Source organism: Amphiura filiformis, chromosome 20 (assembly GCF_039555335.1).
Source record: "Amphiura filiformis chromosome 20, Afil_fr2py, whole genome shotgun sequence".
NCBI lineage: Eukaryota > Metazoa > Echinodermata > Ophiuroidea > Amphilepidida > Amphiuridae > Amphiura > Amphiura filiformis.
In genome coordinates, this window is record NC_092647.1 from 39,594,379 (window position 1) to 39,613,906 (window position 19,528).

The 19,528-nt window shown below is 35.4% G+C and overlaps 1 protein-coding gene across 1 annotated transcript; it reads right to left on the minus strand.

The window, feature by feature from the left end:
- Positions 1-2,163: 2,163 nt before the first annotated feature.
- LOC140142308 (aminopeptidase N-like) lies at positions 2,164-18,015 on the minus strand. Its single transcript, XM_072164276.1, has 16 exons — positions 17,267-18,015; positions 13,738-14,017; positions 13,289-13,409; positions 12,422-12,576; positions 10,946-11,059; positions 10,561-10,698; positions 8,806-8,987; positions 7,930-8,021; positions 7,620-7,756; positions 6,435-6,638; positions 5,692-5,771; positions 4,823-4,936; positions 3,298-3,465; positions 2,788-2,928; positions 2,588-2,663; positions 2,164-2,313 (listed from the first exon to the last, which is right to left on the minus strand). The coding sequence occupies exons 1-16, from the start codon at positions 18,013-18,015 to the stop codon at positions 2,164-2,166; spliced, it is 2,901 nt and encodes a 966-aa protein (XP_072020377.1).
- Positions 18,016-19,528: the final 1,513 nt, after the last annotated feature.

Here is a 19,528-nt window from a genome sequence, read left to right on the forward strand (position 1 = left end):
ATTTGCCGTAGTATTCATTGTCAACTCCGTAATCTTTGACATTAATGAAAAATGATACCCCAAATGAAGTTGCAGGATATAGCAATAATACCTCACACTAACACGGTGTGACACAGACAATCATGAATGTAAAAACATGAATGCTGTAACATCTCTTTCGTGAAATGTTCCTGCTCAGATCATTTCCGATACTGTTTGGTTGGAGACTAATTATCAAGTTACACCACTTGAAAGGTTATTAATGTCCCACACGTACATATCGGCTGTTAGATATTAAAGCAATTTCTTAACAAGAAATCGTCGATAGAATGGAATAATTAATTTTATCAATCAAGACGTCAAATGTTACACGTATTTAGTAAAATATAATTGTCTTTGCCAAAGATTAAGGTCTAGGAGCAGTACTATAATTTATTATATCTAATTGCAATAATCAGTCACTTTGGCGGATAGAAATTGCAATTTGTAGATAAAATACTCTGACACTTTTTAAAAATTAATTACACTAGAGCCGTGAAATGGGCTATTCCATTTGAAATCCCTAGACCCCATATGGAAGATGTGACCTCCCGGTGTGGGAGACTGAGGTCATGTTTTCCATATGGTGAGTATCATGGATTTCAAATGGAATAGCCCAATGATTTAATAAGCTGAGCGTGAGTATGGATCATATTATAGGTACAGGGCACAGAAATGGAACACTCATTGCGCCCTCTTTTTCTCCAATTTCTGAAAAGTTGGTCAAATGTATTTTGGTATGTAAAGAAACCTTAAATTGTTACTAGCTTTAGTCAACCAAAACAATTATTTCAACCGGCTCACAATTTTTGAAGATATGTCCTCTTTAAGAAATGTACCCGTTTTTGAGGACGAGGTCCACGGATGAGGTTTGGCTACCTCAAAGATTAGAACGAAACACACGGTTAATGACATGGATAGATAATAGCATTAGGCTTTGGAACACATTCACTATGAGCGAGGATCACCAGCTAGCTTCCAACATCTTCGCAACCGTATTACTGCTGCATTCGCCCAATAAACTCACTTCAGAAGAACCAATGACATAACAAACAGCCCTTTTCAGGCTACCTTTTATCCCCAAAAGAGAAAATGACATGTTGTTAATAAAAAAAGAAAGCGAGAAACAACAAAGTAAGAAACTTGATAAAACAAAAAGGCATACATAACCAAGTAAAATAAGTTTAATTGCAAGTATAGCAACATAATTAGTCCCACCCCACATCCATTTTGCCGACAAGTTAATGACACTTAACACGATCCAAGTCCATTCCCTAAAAAAAGTTCGTTATTTTATAAAGTTATCATTGAGGAATACTTGATACGTGTACGTGTACGTGTACTCCTTTTGAAAAACGGATATATTTCTTTAAAATAGCATATCTTCAAAAGTTGTGGGCCGATTGAAGTATTTGTTTTGGTTTATTAAAGCTAATGAATCAAGGTGTCTTTACATGCCAAAATGTATTTGATTAACTTTTCCAAAATAGGAGAAAAAGAAGGGCCCAATGAAGGTTCTGTTTTTGGGACACCCTGTATATAATAAAGCTGGTGATCATTACCCGACGTTTGTGGGGGTATGGGGTATGTGATATCTTTGACGTCGATATTGATGGATCTTCGACGTAAACAATCTTCACAAACAGTTCTAAATGTGTGTTCGGCATCATAGTTAAGATGGTCAAAGTAAGAAGATAGCAAATTAATGTTATTAAAATGTCAAATAAAAATCAATTAACTAAATATTTGCAATTCTCAATTTTGGACGCGGGAGGAAATGGTAAACTCAAAATCATTATTGTGAAGGGCCTTATGTGGTGTCAAAGCAACATTATGGTAGTTCTAAAACCGTAGGGCCCCAAATTTACAATTACAATTTTTAACCGGTAACTCTCTATTTTGAACGGGTTGACATCCTTGTAGTCTCGTCAGCCTCGTACGTCACGTGTCGCGTGTCCTATACCGCCTGATTCGTTGGTTAACTATTATTAACTATGGAAAGTTTTATAAATTGTGAAGAAAAAAATATATACAGATTTTACATTACAAACAGTATAGATGATAACTGCGTGCTTTAAATTGGTAAGCACTGATACTGTAATGTTTTTGAAAAATCAGTAAAAAACCCATTCCTTTTGTTTACATTTATATGCCAAACGTTTGTTCGTCAAGCCATTTAGCAGTTTCTTCAGCATTATTCGTCATCCACTTGATGTTGGCTTTTATTTTCTCAACTTGCTGCTGGTAAGTCCTGCTGGCCCCTCCAAGATCTTTGCCTTCGCCAAAGTCTAAAAGCTGTTAAAAGTGACACAATGTATACAGTTTCGATTAAAATGTGTATATCCCACATACATAACAATAATAGGTTGAACAAATTTCAAATATACTGTTTAATATAAATCTGCCACCGACCTTGAGAAAAAAATTACTTGATTTCAGTGTTCTATCCCATACTCGATTGTAGTACATGAACTTTAAGGAGTGGGGTGTGTGGGTTTTTTTTTTTATAGAATATGGAAATAGTATTATTCATCTCTAGAAACACTACGACGAACTGCTCTCTACTTACTTGGTTCAGTGCAAAATCAGTATTAAAATGTTCCGTTGTATCTTTGATATTATTTCCTAGGTAAGCATCTCCATAGCTAAAATATTTAAAAATAATAATAACCGATTATTCCAAACGATTAGTGTAATCATATCTATAATATCGTAATTTGTTTTTACTTATCAATTATTATTACTTAACAGACCTCCAAAAATACCTACTAGTTTTTCAGAAATTCCCATTGTTCTCTAACAAAGTCCCATGCTAGCGCCCTTCCAGCGTAGTTCTTAGCCACATTCCCAATGAGTCTCGGGGCATCGCCTTGTCTAACAATACTGGAGTCAAAAACCAGTTCTAGGAACCTTTTGTAAAGTTGAAATATATTATAAGATCAGCTATTATTGTGTGTATATATAATTTATACATTAATAACTTCCTCTTGCGGTAATCGCAACAAAATGATGATGGTCGTTGTTACATGGTGGTGGTAGTGGTGGTAGTGGTGGCGGCGGCGGCGGTGGCGGTGGTGGTGGTGGTGGTGGTGGTGGTGGTGGTGGTGGTGGTGGTGATGGTGATGGTGATGGTGATGGTGATGGTGATGGTGATGATGAGTAGGAGGAGGAGGAGGATCATAATTGTTTCAAAAGTGGTTGAAGCATGTAATTCGACTTTTTTTTATCTATTTTTCCATACCTCCATCCCCAATTACTCTAAATTAAATAACCACATACCTGCTGAGTATCCATGGTTCCTGTGTACACGATAGTCCATAAAGCCAAGTATTTTTTTCTGATGAGTCTGATGTAGCTTGATAACGCTCTAAACCAAACTCCCATTCCGCTTGTCCGCCTTCTTTGATACCGTAACAATAAACTACGGACTTCAGGTTTGGAGAAATTCTATAAATACAGTTATGGAAATTAAAGCAATGCTAAGTATTGAGCCCGAGAAAACAAATCTGATATTTTACAGTGTTTATTCTCGGTATTTTTACGAATGTGTTTAATATCAAAATAATACATTAAGCCTCCATTGTGGCCAACCATTTTTATCGCATCCATTGGTGATAAGTGGATTAATATGAAATTGGCCGTATATTCGTCAAAGTAATGATATAACAGGATTAATTACCATAGCGATGAATCAAAACAATAATTGCCCTGAATTTCATAGATTTATTACAGTACCACTCTTTTCAAAGACAGGTGCCAGTGAAACTAAGCATAATGTAATATTTCTATAGCATTATGATCCAAGTCTTTATGCCTATTCTGGGATAATCGTTGGTGTCTAGTGCATGGCAACATTCAAGAATAGTTTGACCCATCGCTATCATGGTGATTAATCCTGTCACATCACTACTTCTACAGCGAATTGTAAAGAGTATAAAAATAAATTGAACAATTTTTATCGCGAGAATATTAACATTAAGGTAACTTTGAAAATGTTTATCCGGCAAATGAGTGCGGTGCAGATTGGAACAATGCACTTACAGGAGGTATTCGGCAATCGCGACATTATGCCTTGTGTTAGAAAAAAAAAATGATCAAGCATGGTTTTATTTTTTTTTAAAGTCATATTTACCATAACAAACGAATAAAAACAGTCGGCTCTCAACACGCGATATTCAAAATTCTCGCGTCGAAATTGCCTGGTGCAATGACGTCATGATTATTTGCGCTCAACTGTCGCCAGCCTTTCGTTGTATTACTGGGACGTCATTGCACCAGACAATATCGGCGCCCGGGAATTTTGAATATCACGGGTTGAGAAACGGCTGTTTTTATTCGTTTTTATGGTCAATATGGGTTTAAGAAAAACATGATAATAATTCATTTAAGAGTGGTCTTAACCCTGGAATTATGGAAACTTTTGGGCCTCATAACTGCCTAATCGTTGGTCTAAAGTATATAAAAGTATACATATTTAGAATGGCAAAGATCTGATAAATGTATCTGTGAGGTCAAATTTGGGCTATAAAAAAAACCCGGCATTTTAGCCCAATTTTTTCGGACCACATAACAAAAAAATCTTGAGTCAATATTTGTTTTTATTAATTTTTATAACACTAGATAAAAAATATTTAGAACCCGTATTTTTTTTTTTTTTTTTTGGCTTGTTGTTTGTTTTTTGTTTTAATTTTGACCAACTTTGAGAAAATTGCACCAAAATTTTTTTGCTCAAAAATCATAAAAACATGATTTTCGCTCAAATATTTTTGGCAATTCATTTTCATAACGAATCTTTTTATCTTACGGATTATATTGCGTATAATTCTCCATATACTCCATGTAAAGTAGCGAGACACGTGACCGACAGTCATCCATCCCATACCTACAAGCAGTAGATATTGCGTTCACACGGTTGTATCTGCGAATGTAAGAATGATTTACATAATTGTGTATCTGTCCATAGAAAAACGATTCATAAGTAAACAAACCTAGGCTTATTGTTATAAACACGATAATGTATTTCTCATTTAATATAGTTATGTTAATTTCACAAAACATAACATCAATCTCGATCTCTTACACTGTTAATTTACCCCTTTTCTTATTTTCAGTCAGAAAAAGGCAAGAGAACGCCTCCTATACTTGATTCGAAAACCGTGGCGCAATGCAATATGCTGGCAGCTGACAGGCATCAGCAGTCGGTACCGACGAGCAAATGTAATTCTCGCTATTCGCAATAAGGGCGCCGCCAGCGATTTGCGATGTAATCGTGATGTATCATGGGAAAATCGTGATGTATCATGGGAAAAGGTCGACATCCAAGTCCGCGCAATACGAATATTACCATGCTATTACATAGGAACACGTGACAATATTTTTTTTAGTTTCTCAAAATAAAGGTGTTACACGCGAATCGATACTATAATACTTAATAATGTGATTTGAAATGTGCACAATTAATTTTTTCTCTATCGATTTGCGTGTAATACCGTTATATTGACAAACTAAAAAATATTGTCACGTGTTCCTATGTACTAGCATGGTAATATTCGTATTGCGCGGACTTGATGTCGACCTTTTTTTCCATGATACATCACGATTACATCGCAAACCGCTGGCGGCGCCCTTATTGCGAATAGCGAGAATTGCCTCCAAAAGCAGCTGTTAACTTACTGCGTAAGGAGCGGGTCATTTGGATCGTCTTCCCAGCCTACGAAGTTATACAATGGTGTTATCTTCTGTAACATGTATTTCTTGAAGAAATAAGAATTAAAATATAGTTGAATGAATATAAAACTGGAGGGAAAGGGTTGACCTGCCATAATCGGAACTTCTAACATTTCCACTTTTTTCAAAAAGGAACTGTAAATATATTTTAGTAACTAGTTGTTTCCTATCTGTCGCCCCTTTCTGTCCAGCCATTTCGTTCCAAGGTAAAAAAACGCTCTCGCAAACTGTTGCAGTCATTTTGATTATCATTAAGACCTCAGCGCAAGAAGACCGTAAGTCCACTTGGCCCCTCAACATGTATACACGAATGTTTTATACATGTTCAGGGGCCAAAAAAAATCTTGCACAACCTTTCATGATGTTTTCATATGTGTTAAACATAACTTTAGTGTATACATGTTGAGGGGTCAAGTGGACTTACGGTCTTCTTGAGCTCAGGTCTTCATTTTGACATTATTGTGAAAGAAAAATATACTTTTAAAATTTTGTGTTGCAAGTATTCTGCAGATATTTTAACAAATGTGAGTTACTTTTTTAAAATTATTTTTAAGCATCAATATTTCTAAATCAATATTTATAAACTCATTCTAAATCATGATGAAAATATCCGATCAGTATGTACTAATTCTGTGTATTTTTTTGGATTAGTTTGAAGATGCGGTGAAAGTTAATTCACATGTTTTTACCTCTAATGGTCCATACCCTGAATATCGACTGAACATATCTCGGATGTAAGCCATTACACTCAGCGTAGCTTGCCAGGGCACATAGTCCATTTCTTTGTCTAAGTATGTTGTTAAGCTTAAAGCTCTGATTTGAGATATCTCGCCTGATCTGGCTAGATTAAAGGCATCATCAATAAGCTGGGCACGATTTTCCACTGGGATTAGCTGGAAATTAATGAAACAGACAGAAGATAACCAATCGATTCAACTTCGGATGAAATTATTTGAGGGACAAGCACAGTTCAATTTGTATGACATCATAATTATCTTTATGGGTACTTTTACTATCATGGTTCAATTGTGTGCTAGTTTTCTGGAATGATTGTGGACGTTGTTCATGATGAACACGTGATGTCAATTTGGTGTTTATCAAAACTGCCGATTTGTTACAGTGGTGCCCGATCGCGAGTTTTCTTATCGCGTTCACGTTCGGACACCTCATCAGATTGGAAACCTTGCTTCATCGTTCCTGAATTTGGTACCGTTGGTGGCGCTAGAAGCTGGTTGAAAATATTCGATGAGAATTTCATTCGTCTCTTTTCATGGGGTTTCCTTCTCGCGAAGGCTCCTCTTTAATTTTGTTCCTGTTGGTCTACATTTTTTCTGATATTAGCGTCCTCCCAGCCTATGACAACTTCTGGCGCCGCCAACGGTAGCAACTTCAAGAAAGAAGCAACAAGGTTGGCAGTCTGACGACGTGTTGTGTAGCAGCATCAAACTGTCACAAGGCATGTCACCAAAACACAGATTTGATGGTATGAACCTATCAAATAATTTTAATTGACAATCCATACTAAAACATGTTATACAACATGTTGTATTTTTGCATGATTTGCCTTTAGGCGATGAATAAACTCTGTTCTACGGGCGGACGGACCTTTCAAGTAGGACTAAAATTACCCTAAAATTTCACCAAAATCAGAAAAAAGTCTGAAGATTTTTTTGCAAATTTATTTTCTAAAAATGTTCAGCCAACATTTTGGCCTCAAAACAGCTGATTTTACTTAGCAAAATTAAAAAACAAACATCTCCAAAACGCAAATTCTTGGTCAGTCGGGCCCAAAGAACAGGATTTTTTCGTCGCCTTATCGTTATTATTTTGTACCAAAACAAATCAATACTGCACATGTTTCGGGGCCAACTTACTGTATGATCACCTGACAACTGCGTCGTCAATCTATCCCAGTTAGTATCATCATAATTTACGCGGTAATATCCATATTGCTTGATGTTGGCGAGGTACCAATCGCCATCTTGAATTCCGGCAGATAGCTGGATAATTTCTGGAATGAATGAATTAAAATTTTCAAAATATATTATAACGTATAAATGAAGAAGAAAATAATAATTTTGTTCTCAAAAAAGGGTTGTCTTTAATATATCTTAATATATATTGTTTTATACAATCCTTCAGTAGTTTGACAGTTTTACTATGTAAGTAAACTGAACTCTTTACTTGATTGTTCTCTTTCCATGAAGTCCTTCTTAGGTTTGGCATACTCTTGTTCTGACGCATGCGTATGTGATACCTCAATCTCCCAGATGTACCTTAAAAACAAGACCATGTACAAATAATTTTGTTGTAAATAAACGGCTTAGAATGTTTTTCTGTATTCTAATCGACATAAACAAATTTGTGAGCATTATTGTAAATATATAAATATTTTCAGATTAACGCAAGATTTTGGTGTCTGAAAATATGTGCTTCATGTGATCAAATAAAGCGATATCCTCATTGTGGTTGCCACATCATTAGTATGAACAGTTAGGCATGGTAGGCACTTGTCTATGTGCAATTGTGATACGTGTTTCTGCTGAGCTTAGAATTTCACTCATTAGGCAACAAAAAACATGTTTGTTTCCTGTAGCAGGTCTAAAAGTCAAATGCGAAATGCGCTTTTTTATTTATTTTTTTTAATCTATGCCTTGAAATAAAAAAAAAAACCTTTTCACTGCAAATTGGAATGGGAATTGAGGTCACAGCGACAGCGACAGCGACACCCAAAAAAAAAATCATATTTCTTCATATTCAAGAATATTTATGATCCTTTTTCAACCTGCAGATTAAAAAAGGTATTTAAAAACAATGTGTAGTAGTAGTTTTTCACTACGCTCGTTTGTTCTCCAGTAGTGTTTTATATTATTTTTTTGCGATTTTCCGGGGCTTTTTTGTTGTTGTTGTGTTTTTATCCTTTTATAAGTGAAAAAAAATCTAATGCGCAAAATAAGCCTTCAAAAACGAGATGCGCGCTACAGGTAACAAACTTTTTTTGCCTTACACTGTAAGGCTTAAAATTATTTTAAACATGATAGTTTGCTATCAAAAACCTACCCAATATCTCCGTATTTGTTATCAGGGTCAACAGGGCTGTCCGGATCAATGAGAAAATGTTTTTGAGATATGTTAGCTGTAGTTGTATCTAACCGGTCAAAGGTCACCAGCGGAAATCCCATGTTCAATGTCCATGTATCCATTATCTTCTTTACGTCCCGTTGTCCGAAATACTGGTCAGCCTGCAATTCAAAATATACAGGATTTCATTTTAAGAAATAATTCTTGCTAAAGTCAGAATTATAGCCCGACGTTAGGACCAAATTTACAGTAACGTTTACCACATGCGGCAAACGCCCCGGGGTACGTCGAGAAACATAATTTTATCGAGAAACAAAATTTGTATGAAAAACAAAACCCTCGTTTTTTACAGTAATTATGCCCTCAATGGTCACACTCTCCATAGACTTGCATGTAAATCCAGATGTAAAACACCCTTTTGTCATGTTATACGTTAAGCACGAATCACGTGGTTTTATTTTTAAAACAAACTCATATTGACCATAAAAACGAATAAAAACAGCCGACTCTCAACACGCGATATTCCAAATTCCCGCGCCGAAATTGCAAGTGCAATGACGTCATGGTTACTTGTGCTCAATTGTTGCCAGCCTTGTATTTAATACTAGGACGTCATTGCACTGGACATATTCGGCGCCTGGGAATTTTGAATGTCGCGTGTTGAGAGAGAGCTGTATTAATTCGTTGTTATGGTTAATATGAGTAAATAAAATAATATAAGGCATAATGTTGTGATTGCCGGGGTCATCATTTAAGACCTTGTCCATTAAATGAAATAATTCGCTTTGAATCATACATACATGTATGAAATGTCCGTTTGAAACAATGTGTACTAGATATTCTATTAAAATGTGTTAGTAATGTAATGATTTACTAGCTATACAGGCTGTATCAAAATGATTGGTACCCATCAGTTTCCAGTGATATGGACATGACTGCCACATCAAACTGCAACATAGGATCCACATAATTTGTTGATTAATGTCATAAACAGTAATATAACTATATATTGTGATCATTTCAAGAAGACTCTGTGTTGCATTTGGAAGAAGCAGCCTTTTCAAGAACCATCAAAACTGATGGGTACCAATCATTTTGATACAGCCTGTATATACTTGAATTCCATCTTACGTAAGTCATTGAAGCCCACAGATCGTCGCTAAAGATCGTATCAAATGCATGTAGTTTGATATAGTTGTTTAATCCAAGTAAAAACACTTCCGAAGACAATATTTCGTTCAGCATACGAATGATGGACGATCCCTGCAAACAAATAAATGTCGGCATTTAATCTGTTATAATAAGAAATTGAAAATTTATTTAAACACCCTTTTGTTTTTTATAACAATTGCACATAATATTTTTCAAACAAACGGTGTGTCATGCAACAGATAAGACCTTGTCCTATAAAAGAAAATTGCTTTGAATTAGATATACATGTATAATTATGAAATGTCCTTTTGAAACAAATGTGCACTAGGTGCACTCAATATTCTATTGATAGTATAGAAATTATTAATACAAGGATTTACTAGCTTTCGCCTTTTTGTTGTTTTAAGTTCCCAGTTGCCTGTTTCAATTTAACTCTTGTTCATATAATGCTCAATCTTGATAATTAAAATACCTGAATACGGTATCCAAAATAACTTTTTTAGCAGTGCTCAAAGATGTAATTTTAACGACTCGCTCCCCTTTTGAAGCTGCAAAGTTTATACTAGAGAACTTTAAGTGTACCTTATCGTATGGCAGCGAAGCATACGCTTGTTCACTGAGATCTTGTGGTGAATTCACTGGTATAACAAGAGGATAAGAGCTTCCTAAGCCATCCACGGTAAAAGCTTTCATGATCCGTTCAATTCCAAATCTCTCGTGCTGTTGAATACGATTATATGAAAAACACGTTTTAAGATGATAACTAATAAAATCCTTTTGCACGTGATACTTTTACTCAACTGCCAGTAAGGCTTGTATTGTGATTTGAAAACGCTTAGGACTAAAGCTTGTTTCTGCGTGTTAAATATAAATAAGTCCGGGGATGAGTTGCACACTGCATTGATGACAAATTATGATGCTATAGAAAAGTAGGATGCTATAGAAAACAAAATGTTATTCGTCTTACCACTTGCCATGTTGGTTCTGTAATATTGACTCCTATGTCTTCACAATAAACAGCAAAACCTTCATTCAACCAGAATTCTCCCCACCATATCGGTGTGACTACGTTTCCAAACCACTTGAATAAAGCAACAATGTTACTTGTGTTAACATGCTGCAGGGTGTCTCTGAAAGAATATCGTCGGGAACTGATTTGTTTTGGTATTTTAACGCATAAACCAAACATAACTAAATAACATATGTGGTTGAGGATTATATCAACTATCACATACTTTTTGAATTTTGATAATTGACCGCTTTGTTTTTGAAATAAAAGATTTTACAAAACTAGTTACCTAATTTTCAATCCATTCCACGGAGTCAAATATCTATCAATAGCCGCCTCATGTGCTAATGATGCGCAGTGCTAGTGATGGGAAGGTGTGCACCAAAAACCCTTTTTTCTCATTAAACCTGCTAGACATTTCATATATAGTGTCAAAGACACTTAGGTTGAATAAAAGCGAAAAATGAAAAAAAAAAACACCTAATTTGCATATTTTATTGGCGACCATGTTGGATTTGTGTTAGAAACTCAATTCCTTTTTTAAATGAAAGATAATAAGCAAACTTAAAAAATGTAGGAGTTAGATTTTTAATAAAATGTTCCATTTTATAATGAAAGGAAAAACAAATCTAAAATAAAGAAAAACATGGATATTTTGCACTCAATAGCGCCCTCTATAATTTGTTTTTATCTTTTCGTGAGAAAATGGAATGTTTTAAAAATAATCTAATTCCTACATTTTTTTAGTTTGTTTATTATCTTTCATTTAAGAAATAGAATTATGTTTGTAACATGTTTCATTGTGTACCTGGACTCTTTTAAAATCCGACACCCAAAAATCCAAGATGGCCGCCAATAAAATATGCAAATTAGGTAATTTTTGCAGTTTTCGCTTTTATTCAACCCAAGTGTCCTTGACACCATATATGAAGTGTCTAGCGGGTTTAATAAGAAAAAAGTGTTTTTGGTGCACACCTTCCCTTTTTAACACTACGAATACAGATCACCGATTGATATATGAATCCGTAGAAAGGTTTGAAAATGAGGGAGTTTCGTAAAATTCTTATATTTCAAGAACTGTGTGGTCGATTTTCAAAATTCAAAAAGTATGCGATAGCTGATTTATTTCGCAACCACAACAAATATTTGGTTACGTTTATTTGTGGCGTTAAAATACCCAAACAATGAAGTTTCCGATGATTCAGCTCTTTCAGGGACACCCTGTACCAGATCATTAAAAACAATGTGCTTCTACAAGACTCTTTTAAAGTATAAACTCCATTCCATCAAGGTAAAGCTTCATACAATAATCCCAAAATGTCTCACATACAATGCTTGAAGACGATTTTCGTAGTCAAACATTCAGCCATATATATATTCCCACTAACACACAACATATATACACTACGGTATGGTAAGAGATTAGAATTTTACCTGATGAGCCACTTCGTGTGCAATCACATCTGCAACTGAGTTTTTGTTACTGGCAGAATTGACCTTCGGATCGTAAAGCATTAGGTTTTCACGGTACAGAATTAAACCCCAGTTCTCCATAGCACCAGCAGCAAAGTCAGGAATCGCTACCATGTCTATATATACATAACAAAATGGAAACAGTCCAGACAAATGTTCAGATACACCGATTGGAAATGTAATGTTTACAAAATAACATTATGTCTTTTACAATGTTGAAGATGTTTGCTATAAAACTGGTGGAAAGGAAGTAACTCATGACAAATTATATGTAGCAAGTCTGTTTTACTGTATGTGAAGTTCTCTTAAAGAAGAGCATTTAAAAACAAGACATATTAGAGCGTACCAATGGTATTATTAATTCGCCATTGACCGGATGAGGTTGGGAATTACGTCACCAAAAACAAAAAGGAATTTGTATTAGTCCTCTTTGAAACTCTGCAGTTCTGTCAATTGGAGCAGATTAGACTAACACTACTCTCCTTGAAAAAAAGTGTTTAAAAGGTGAAAGTAAAAAATTGAACTGGGTTTTTATTTAGTAGAATCGTCTGAGACAAAAACAACCCTGACGTCATTGCGATAGGATTAGTAATATTGGCAGTAATTTGATGTATTTTATGTTTTATCTGCAAGAGCATTGCCCAATCATACCGTGCTTGCTAAATAAATTATTGACTTTTGTTTTTCATTATAGAACAGTGTATTAATTGTGTATCTTTGCGTGAACCTTTGCAGAAGGTTATTTCTGCCTTCCGTCTTGCTAGATCGTAACAACAATGCGCCAAAGGTTTCTAAATTTGATTCAAAAGCTTTAAATGCTATACTTACCTTGTTTATCCATCGGATATGCGTAATCGAAATACTCTTCGAAATACGTTAATATATTGACACCGCTGTAAAGGGCGTAGTCCGTCGTATTAATTGCGTTTGGTCTGCTCCAGGTTCGAAACTAGAAATATAAAGCCAAGAATGATTGAAACACCAATATAGAGTTAACATTAAAAAAATATTGCTCCATGGAAGTGATAATGTCATTAAAATGGTTTTGCTTAGTGTTATTAAGACGGCAAATTGTATTGTCAGAATTATATATCATTGTTAAGATTCCAATTACTTATTACATGATAAATATTCCATGTGTGTTTCTATGTTCCAGTGTACGATGCGTAAGCATCTTCGCTTGTTTGTTTTTTAATCGGTTAAATACGATTTCCATGACAAAATAGTGTATACTGTATAATAATTTGTCACTTTTAGTTATGGAATGTGGTTCTTACCAACACGCCATTTGGCGTTATTTGCTTCGTATACACAAAATCACACACAACAAACGCCAGCAAGTAGGTAGACATACGTGGTGTTCGTTTAAACATGGTCTCCTTCCACCCTGGAACACCATCCCAATCTCTCGTTGATAGTTCAATCCCGTTCGTAATTGCCACCATATCGGCTCTGTGTCTAATGGTTGTATCAAACACAGCTTTGAAGTCTGGTTCGTCAAAACATGGTAAGGCCCTCCGTGCGTCTGTTGCTTGGAATTGTGTTGCCGCCAACCATCTGAAAAACGAAGGCACTTTGACATGTTTGATGAAAAAATAAAAGAATACTAGTATACTTTATTTACCTTAAGGGATCTAGAATGAGCGTTTATGGCGTTTCGACAGTATTTTTTGTGGGACATGAGAGCACCTCAGACGTATCGAATTGCATTCTGAATACGAAGCATGTCTTTCTGATATCAAATAATTTTCATTTTTGAAATTCACGATATAATACAAATTTTATGACAAATTATTATAATTTGATATTTTTCAAATTTTTGATATATAACAGTCCTCGAAATAAATTTTATAAATCTAATGATATATTCTTAAAGTGTATGTAGCTGGGAGGAAAAGCCGACGATCAATTGAAAATTTTGACCTTTTATATTAAGATATGGATTTTTTTCCCAAAAAGACCTATTTTGTTGGTGTTTTGGGGAAAAAATCCATATCTTCAATACGAAAGGTCAAAATTTTCAATTGATCGTCGGCTTTTCATCCCACCTACATACACTTTAAGTACAAATCATCAGATTTATAAAGTTTACTTCAAGTACTGTTAAATATCAAAAATATCAATTTTAATGATTTGCCATAAAATGTGTATTACATTGCGAATTTCAAAAATCAAAATTATTTGATATCAGAAGGACATTCTTCGTATTCAGAATGCAATTCGATATGTCTGATGTGCTCTAATGTCCAACAATAAATACTGTCCAAACGTTCATACCCCAGCCCTTAAGGCAAGATGTACCAAATAATTAGATTATATTATGTCACTCCGTGAAGTTTTACTTGGTCAACAACATAATTTATGTTCAGGATAGCAATATCATTTACTTTTCTCACACTACACGAGGAAGCACGGTGGCTATAGCGGTTCAGAGCTCGGACCCGTAATAGGGCCATCTAAATTTAATAGTTCATCTTAAAGCCCACGCGCATTAGTAAAATCGCCCGCTTTGTGTGCGTTATTCATTGTTTCCGCTGTTTTATCTTTTTCACGTCTATCATCGCCAGACGTCAAAATAGCCCAAGTCGTAAATCGCAATAAAATTCTTCATCTTGACCAAAGTGACCACATAAAACTCTTACAAAAGAAACGCATTCCGCATCAGGTTTTTAATTTGGAAAGGGCTTTATGACGAACTATTAAATTAAGATGGCCCAGTAGGTCGGCTGTTCGAGTCACATTGCAGCCAACATGATGTGTCCTTACTTCACCCAGGTATATGGTACCGAATTATGCCGGGACGGAATACACGGAATCGCTGCAAAAGAGCTAGAGATGGGCACTCTCTTGTATACAAATGTATGAACTTTACCCTTTCATTAAAAATTTAGAGTGCTTATAATGAACTTACAATTTAAAAGTTTGTAGTACTGGTACTATTCTTATTGAGGCGTTCTGTATTGACGGACTTGCGTTCTTGTCTCACAATTAAGCAAACGCATGCATTTTTGTTTTATGGATACGAAAACCATGATTAATATTTCAGTCATTGCAAAAATAGAGAAAATAATAATGATATACAGCGGTACATTACACGCTAATTAATACTATGTAAATATTTAACGTCTAAAGTTCATAACTAATTGCACCCATAATTTACATGATTGCAAGCGCAATGACCTTTATTTCTTTCATATAAATATTATTATTTTTGTTTCAGCTATCGTGTCACCTCAGTAAATATACGCATGTAATTATGTACTATTGTGATAGGCAATATGATTTTACTTTTTTAAATCAATATTTAACTGAAACTCAACAGATAATACTGCATTTTACATCGAAATCGAAACCTCATCAACATCAACTAAATCGTAACATATTTTAATTGATTAAAATGGGTATTTTGTGATTCTGGCAAGCCCGCTATACGTAAAAACTGTATTCCCAAAATACAGACATCAACATAATTACAAGGTACCAGTTATCTTCACATACAGTAAGCCAAAGAATTAAGGTACCAGCTATGTTCACCCACTGTATATCCTAAACAAAGACAGATATATCATAATTGGAACCAGCAGCCAATAGCTGCATTTTTTTGCTCGAATTTAAGACCTCATTCGTTGCAATTGTTCAAGAAATAAAGACACGGCGATCAAAAAAAGCCAAAGAAGATGCCAATTTAAAAATTACAGTTTGCCCCATTGCATGCCTATTGATTTGTAGACAAAGCGTTCGCGAGCAAGAGAACTAGCGCAACACATTCATTGATTGACACATTAAAACTAACCTCTTGCTTTCATTGATTAGAACACAAAAGTGCAACTTTTGGTTTCGTTTCTTTATTAGGTTTCAGATCACCGGGTTTTTAATTCTCAACCAATTTCAACAAATAAGGTCTTAAATCAGAGCTAAAGAGTACAGGTATTGGCTGTTTGTTTTACCTTTGACACGTTTGTCTTTATTTAGGATATACAGGGGTGAATACAACTGGTACCTTAATTATTTGGCTTAAGGTGAGGTATAATACTGTATATCATAAATAAAGACAAATATGTCAAAATTTAAATCAGTAGGCAATACTTAACCTTTAGCGCTGATATATGACCTCATTTGATGAAATCGGTTGAGAATAATATAAATGGTGATCGAAAAGCCAGGGAAGGGACGTAATGAAAGGTTGCACTTTAATGTTCCACATGTAATTAATGGAAAAGCACGGCTCGCGTTCTTTTGTTCCAGAACGCTCACAGTTTGTGTACAAATCAATAGGGCGTCGATGGGGGCAATCTGCAACTTTTAAATTGGCATCAACCTTGGGATTTTGGATCACTGTGTCTTTATTCCTAGTCCAATTACTGGTCCAACGAATGAGGGTCTACAAACCGTGCTAATATATGCAGCTATTGGCTGGATATTCTAATTATGACATATCTGTCTTTTTTTAGTATATTCAGGGGTGAACACAAATGGTACATTGATTTTTTTGCTGTCTGTATTAATTGATTCTGATCTTGCGTCCATAGGCCACTGTCCTACATAATTTCGCCCTGTTTAATAGTAAACAAAATTTGACTACATTTTTGCTAAACTACTGAATCTGCAAAAAAACGTTTTTCCACGCAACTAATTACGTGGCCAGAGGTTTCATCTTCTTTGGAGAAAATTGCTGGGATGAGGAGGCTAGGAATCCCAAAATTCCCAATAAATATTAAATAATTTAAATATTTGGAGTGTGTCAATAAGAGAACACTGCATTTTACACAAACAAGATCAATATTGACAAGGAAATATTCTTCTTACTTTAATTCGTCGTTTTCGTTGCGGTAACTACTGCGATATAAACCCACCAGCAGGTTGTTTAATTCTCCTAGGTATGTAATCTGGACTTCATAATCTTCTCCTACCGTCATATCTATAGTGGTTTCCATATTCAGAAACTGATAATAATCATCAGTCCACCATTGATCCAGTAAGTCTTCATCAGTGTTCCCTGTCATGCGGAACACCTTGACTGTATACACTGTTATGTTAACAATATGCACGGTAACCCTGTTGGTAACTTCCTGGCATCTGACGCGGATATTAACCTCACCGTCGAAAGTAAATCTGCGCTCTCCAGGTCCATCACCGTCAACATCTTCTTCATAGAGGTAGGGTGTAAGAAACAGCTCATACCGCATAGGCCAGATGCTCTGTGGAAGCCTTCCATCCCATGGCATCACAGTTGTTGGCAACATTGGCCCAGTAGTTGGTCGTCCTTCCGTAGGTTTGGTAGGAACATCCGTGACTTTCGATGTTTGCGGTGGTTGCGTACCTTGCGTAGGTGCTTTTGTGGTGATATACTCCTTTACCCCACAGCCACTATCGGGGACATAAAACGCAAGTAGACCTACCAGTAGAACTATTCCAATGGTTATAATGACAATGAATGCATTTCGAATCGGAGAGCAGGATATGTTGATGCTGTCATCATGGTCATCACTGCCATAGGTAAAACCTTCACCTGTGTTGCTAGATTCTTCTAGGTTGAAAGAAGCTCTTTTACCCATAATTTCTATTGCAATAAAATACTGGATAAAGAGAAATTCGACATATATACGTATATCGCCTGTATGCAGTACGTGCTCAAACAGGGCGAACTTTTATCTTTACACCAAATCAGTTCTGTTGTACCTTCTGTATAAATTTAAACATGAATTAATCACGAGCAGGTCAAAGTCAGCAACAACCAGACAACAGAGGACAGATCAAAGTATCAATTATGTCAACATTTATTGTTATTAAACACAGACCTTATATCTGACGGTAATATTTCCTATTTTCATAATAGGTATTATAAAGCCTGTCTCAAAAAAAATTGTGTAAGTGAAAAGCGCCCTCTTTGGCAATTAAAAAATACCGTTGTGACGTGATGCTTCAATCAACGTCAAGGGCGTATTCTTAGCTCTCGAATTCCGTTTGTTCTGTTTAATTTGCTGGTTTCAATCTCGAGATATGTTTAGTTAACGACGAAAGGGTAAAATCCCATTGTGCCACTTTTACTCTTGAAGAGGGCTTTACATGTGAAATCAAAAGAATGCATCAATTACACCATACAGTTTTTTTACTGTTATTATTATTACTATTTTATCATGAGGCAGGAATAATGATTCTTTTTTCCTATAGATTAAAAGAATAAATAATTCACATTCTGCTGTAAATCTAAATACATGTGCACGTTAATGATTTTATCATGGTAAATACTGTTTTCTTTATTGCACACTAAGGTTCGTATGAACAAAAGAGTTAGACAGGGTCTAAAGTTAGACCTGGTCTAACTGGAATTAAGTTCCGTCAGGAATGGTCATTTACTCTTATTTCCTTCCTAGAGTAGCTAGAACATTCTAAAGATTTTAATGCAACGTTCAAAAATAATACAAAATAACTTAAGCAAATGTAAAGGAAAATGTCCCTTGTTGGGAGAGAAATTAGACTAAATAATGCACGCGTGCTGATGTTGATGGAATGATGCGTCTAATGCACGAGCCCCGAAGGGGAGCTGCATTAGACGCATCAACTTCAACTATCATTGATGTACAGCTCTCTTTCCTAGTAAAAGTGGCACAATTGTGATTTTGCCCTTTCGTTGTTAACTAAACACATCTCGAGATTGAAACAAGCAAAGTGAACAGAACAAACGGCATGTGAGAGCTAAGACTGCGCCCTTGACGACGATGTAAGCATAATGTCACAATGGTATTTTCTAATTGCCACAGAGGGCGCCTTTCACTTGCACAATTATTTTTAGACAGGCTGTATATTTACATTCGCACCCTCACAGATGGTAGAGTACTTTAATGAACATTGGGGTAGATTATGTTATATCAAGGGGCCTTTTCAAGTTCGCAATTTTGCTATGGTTCAGAAACTATAAAGAGATTAGAGTTAACAATACTAGAAAGTTCAAGTATTCTAAATATAATTAACTTTTGCGTGATAGATGACATCAGATTTTAATATACAGTGTGTCACAAAAAGAACGCAGCACTTTGAAGGATTTAATAAATACAGCCTGTCTCAAAA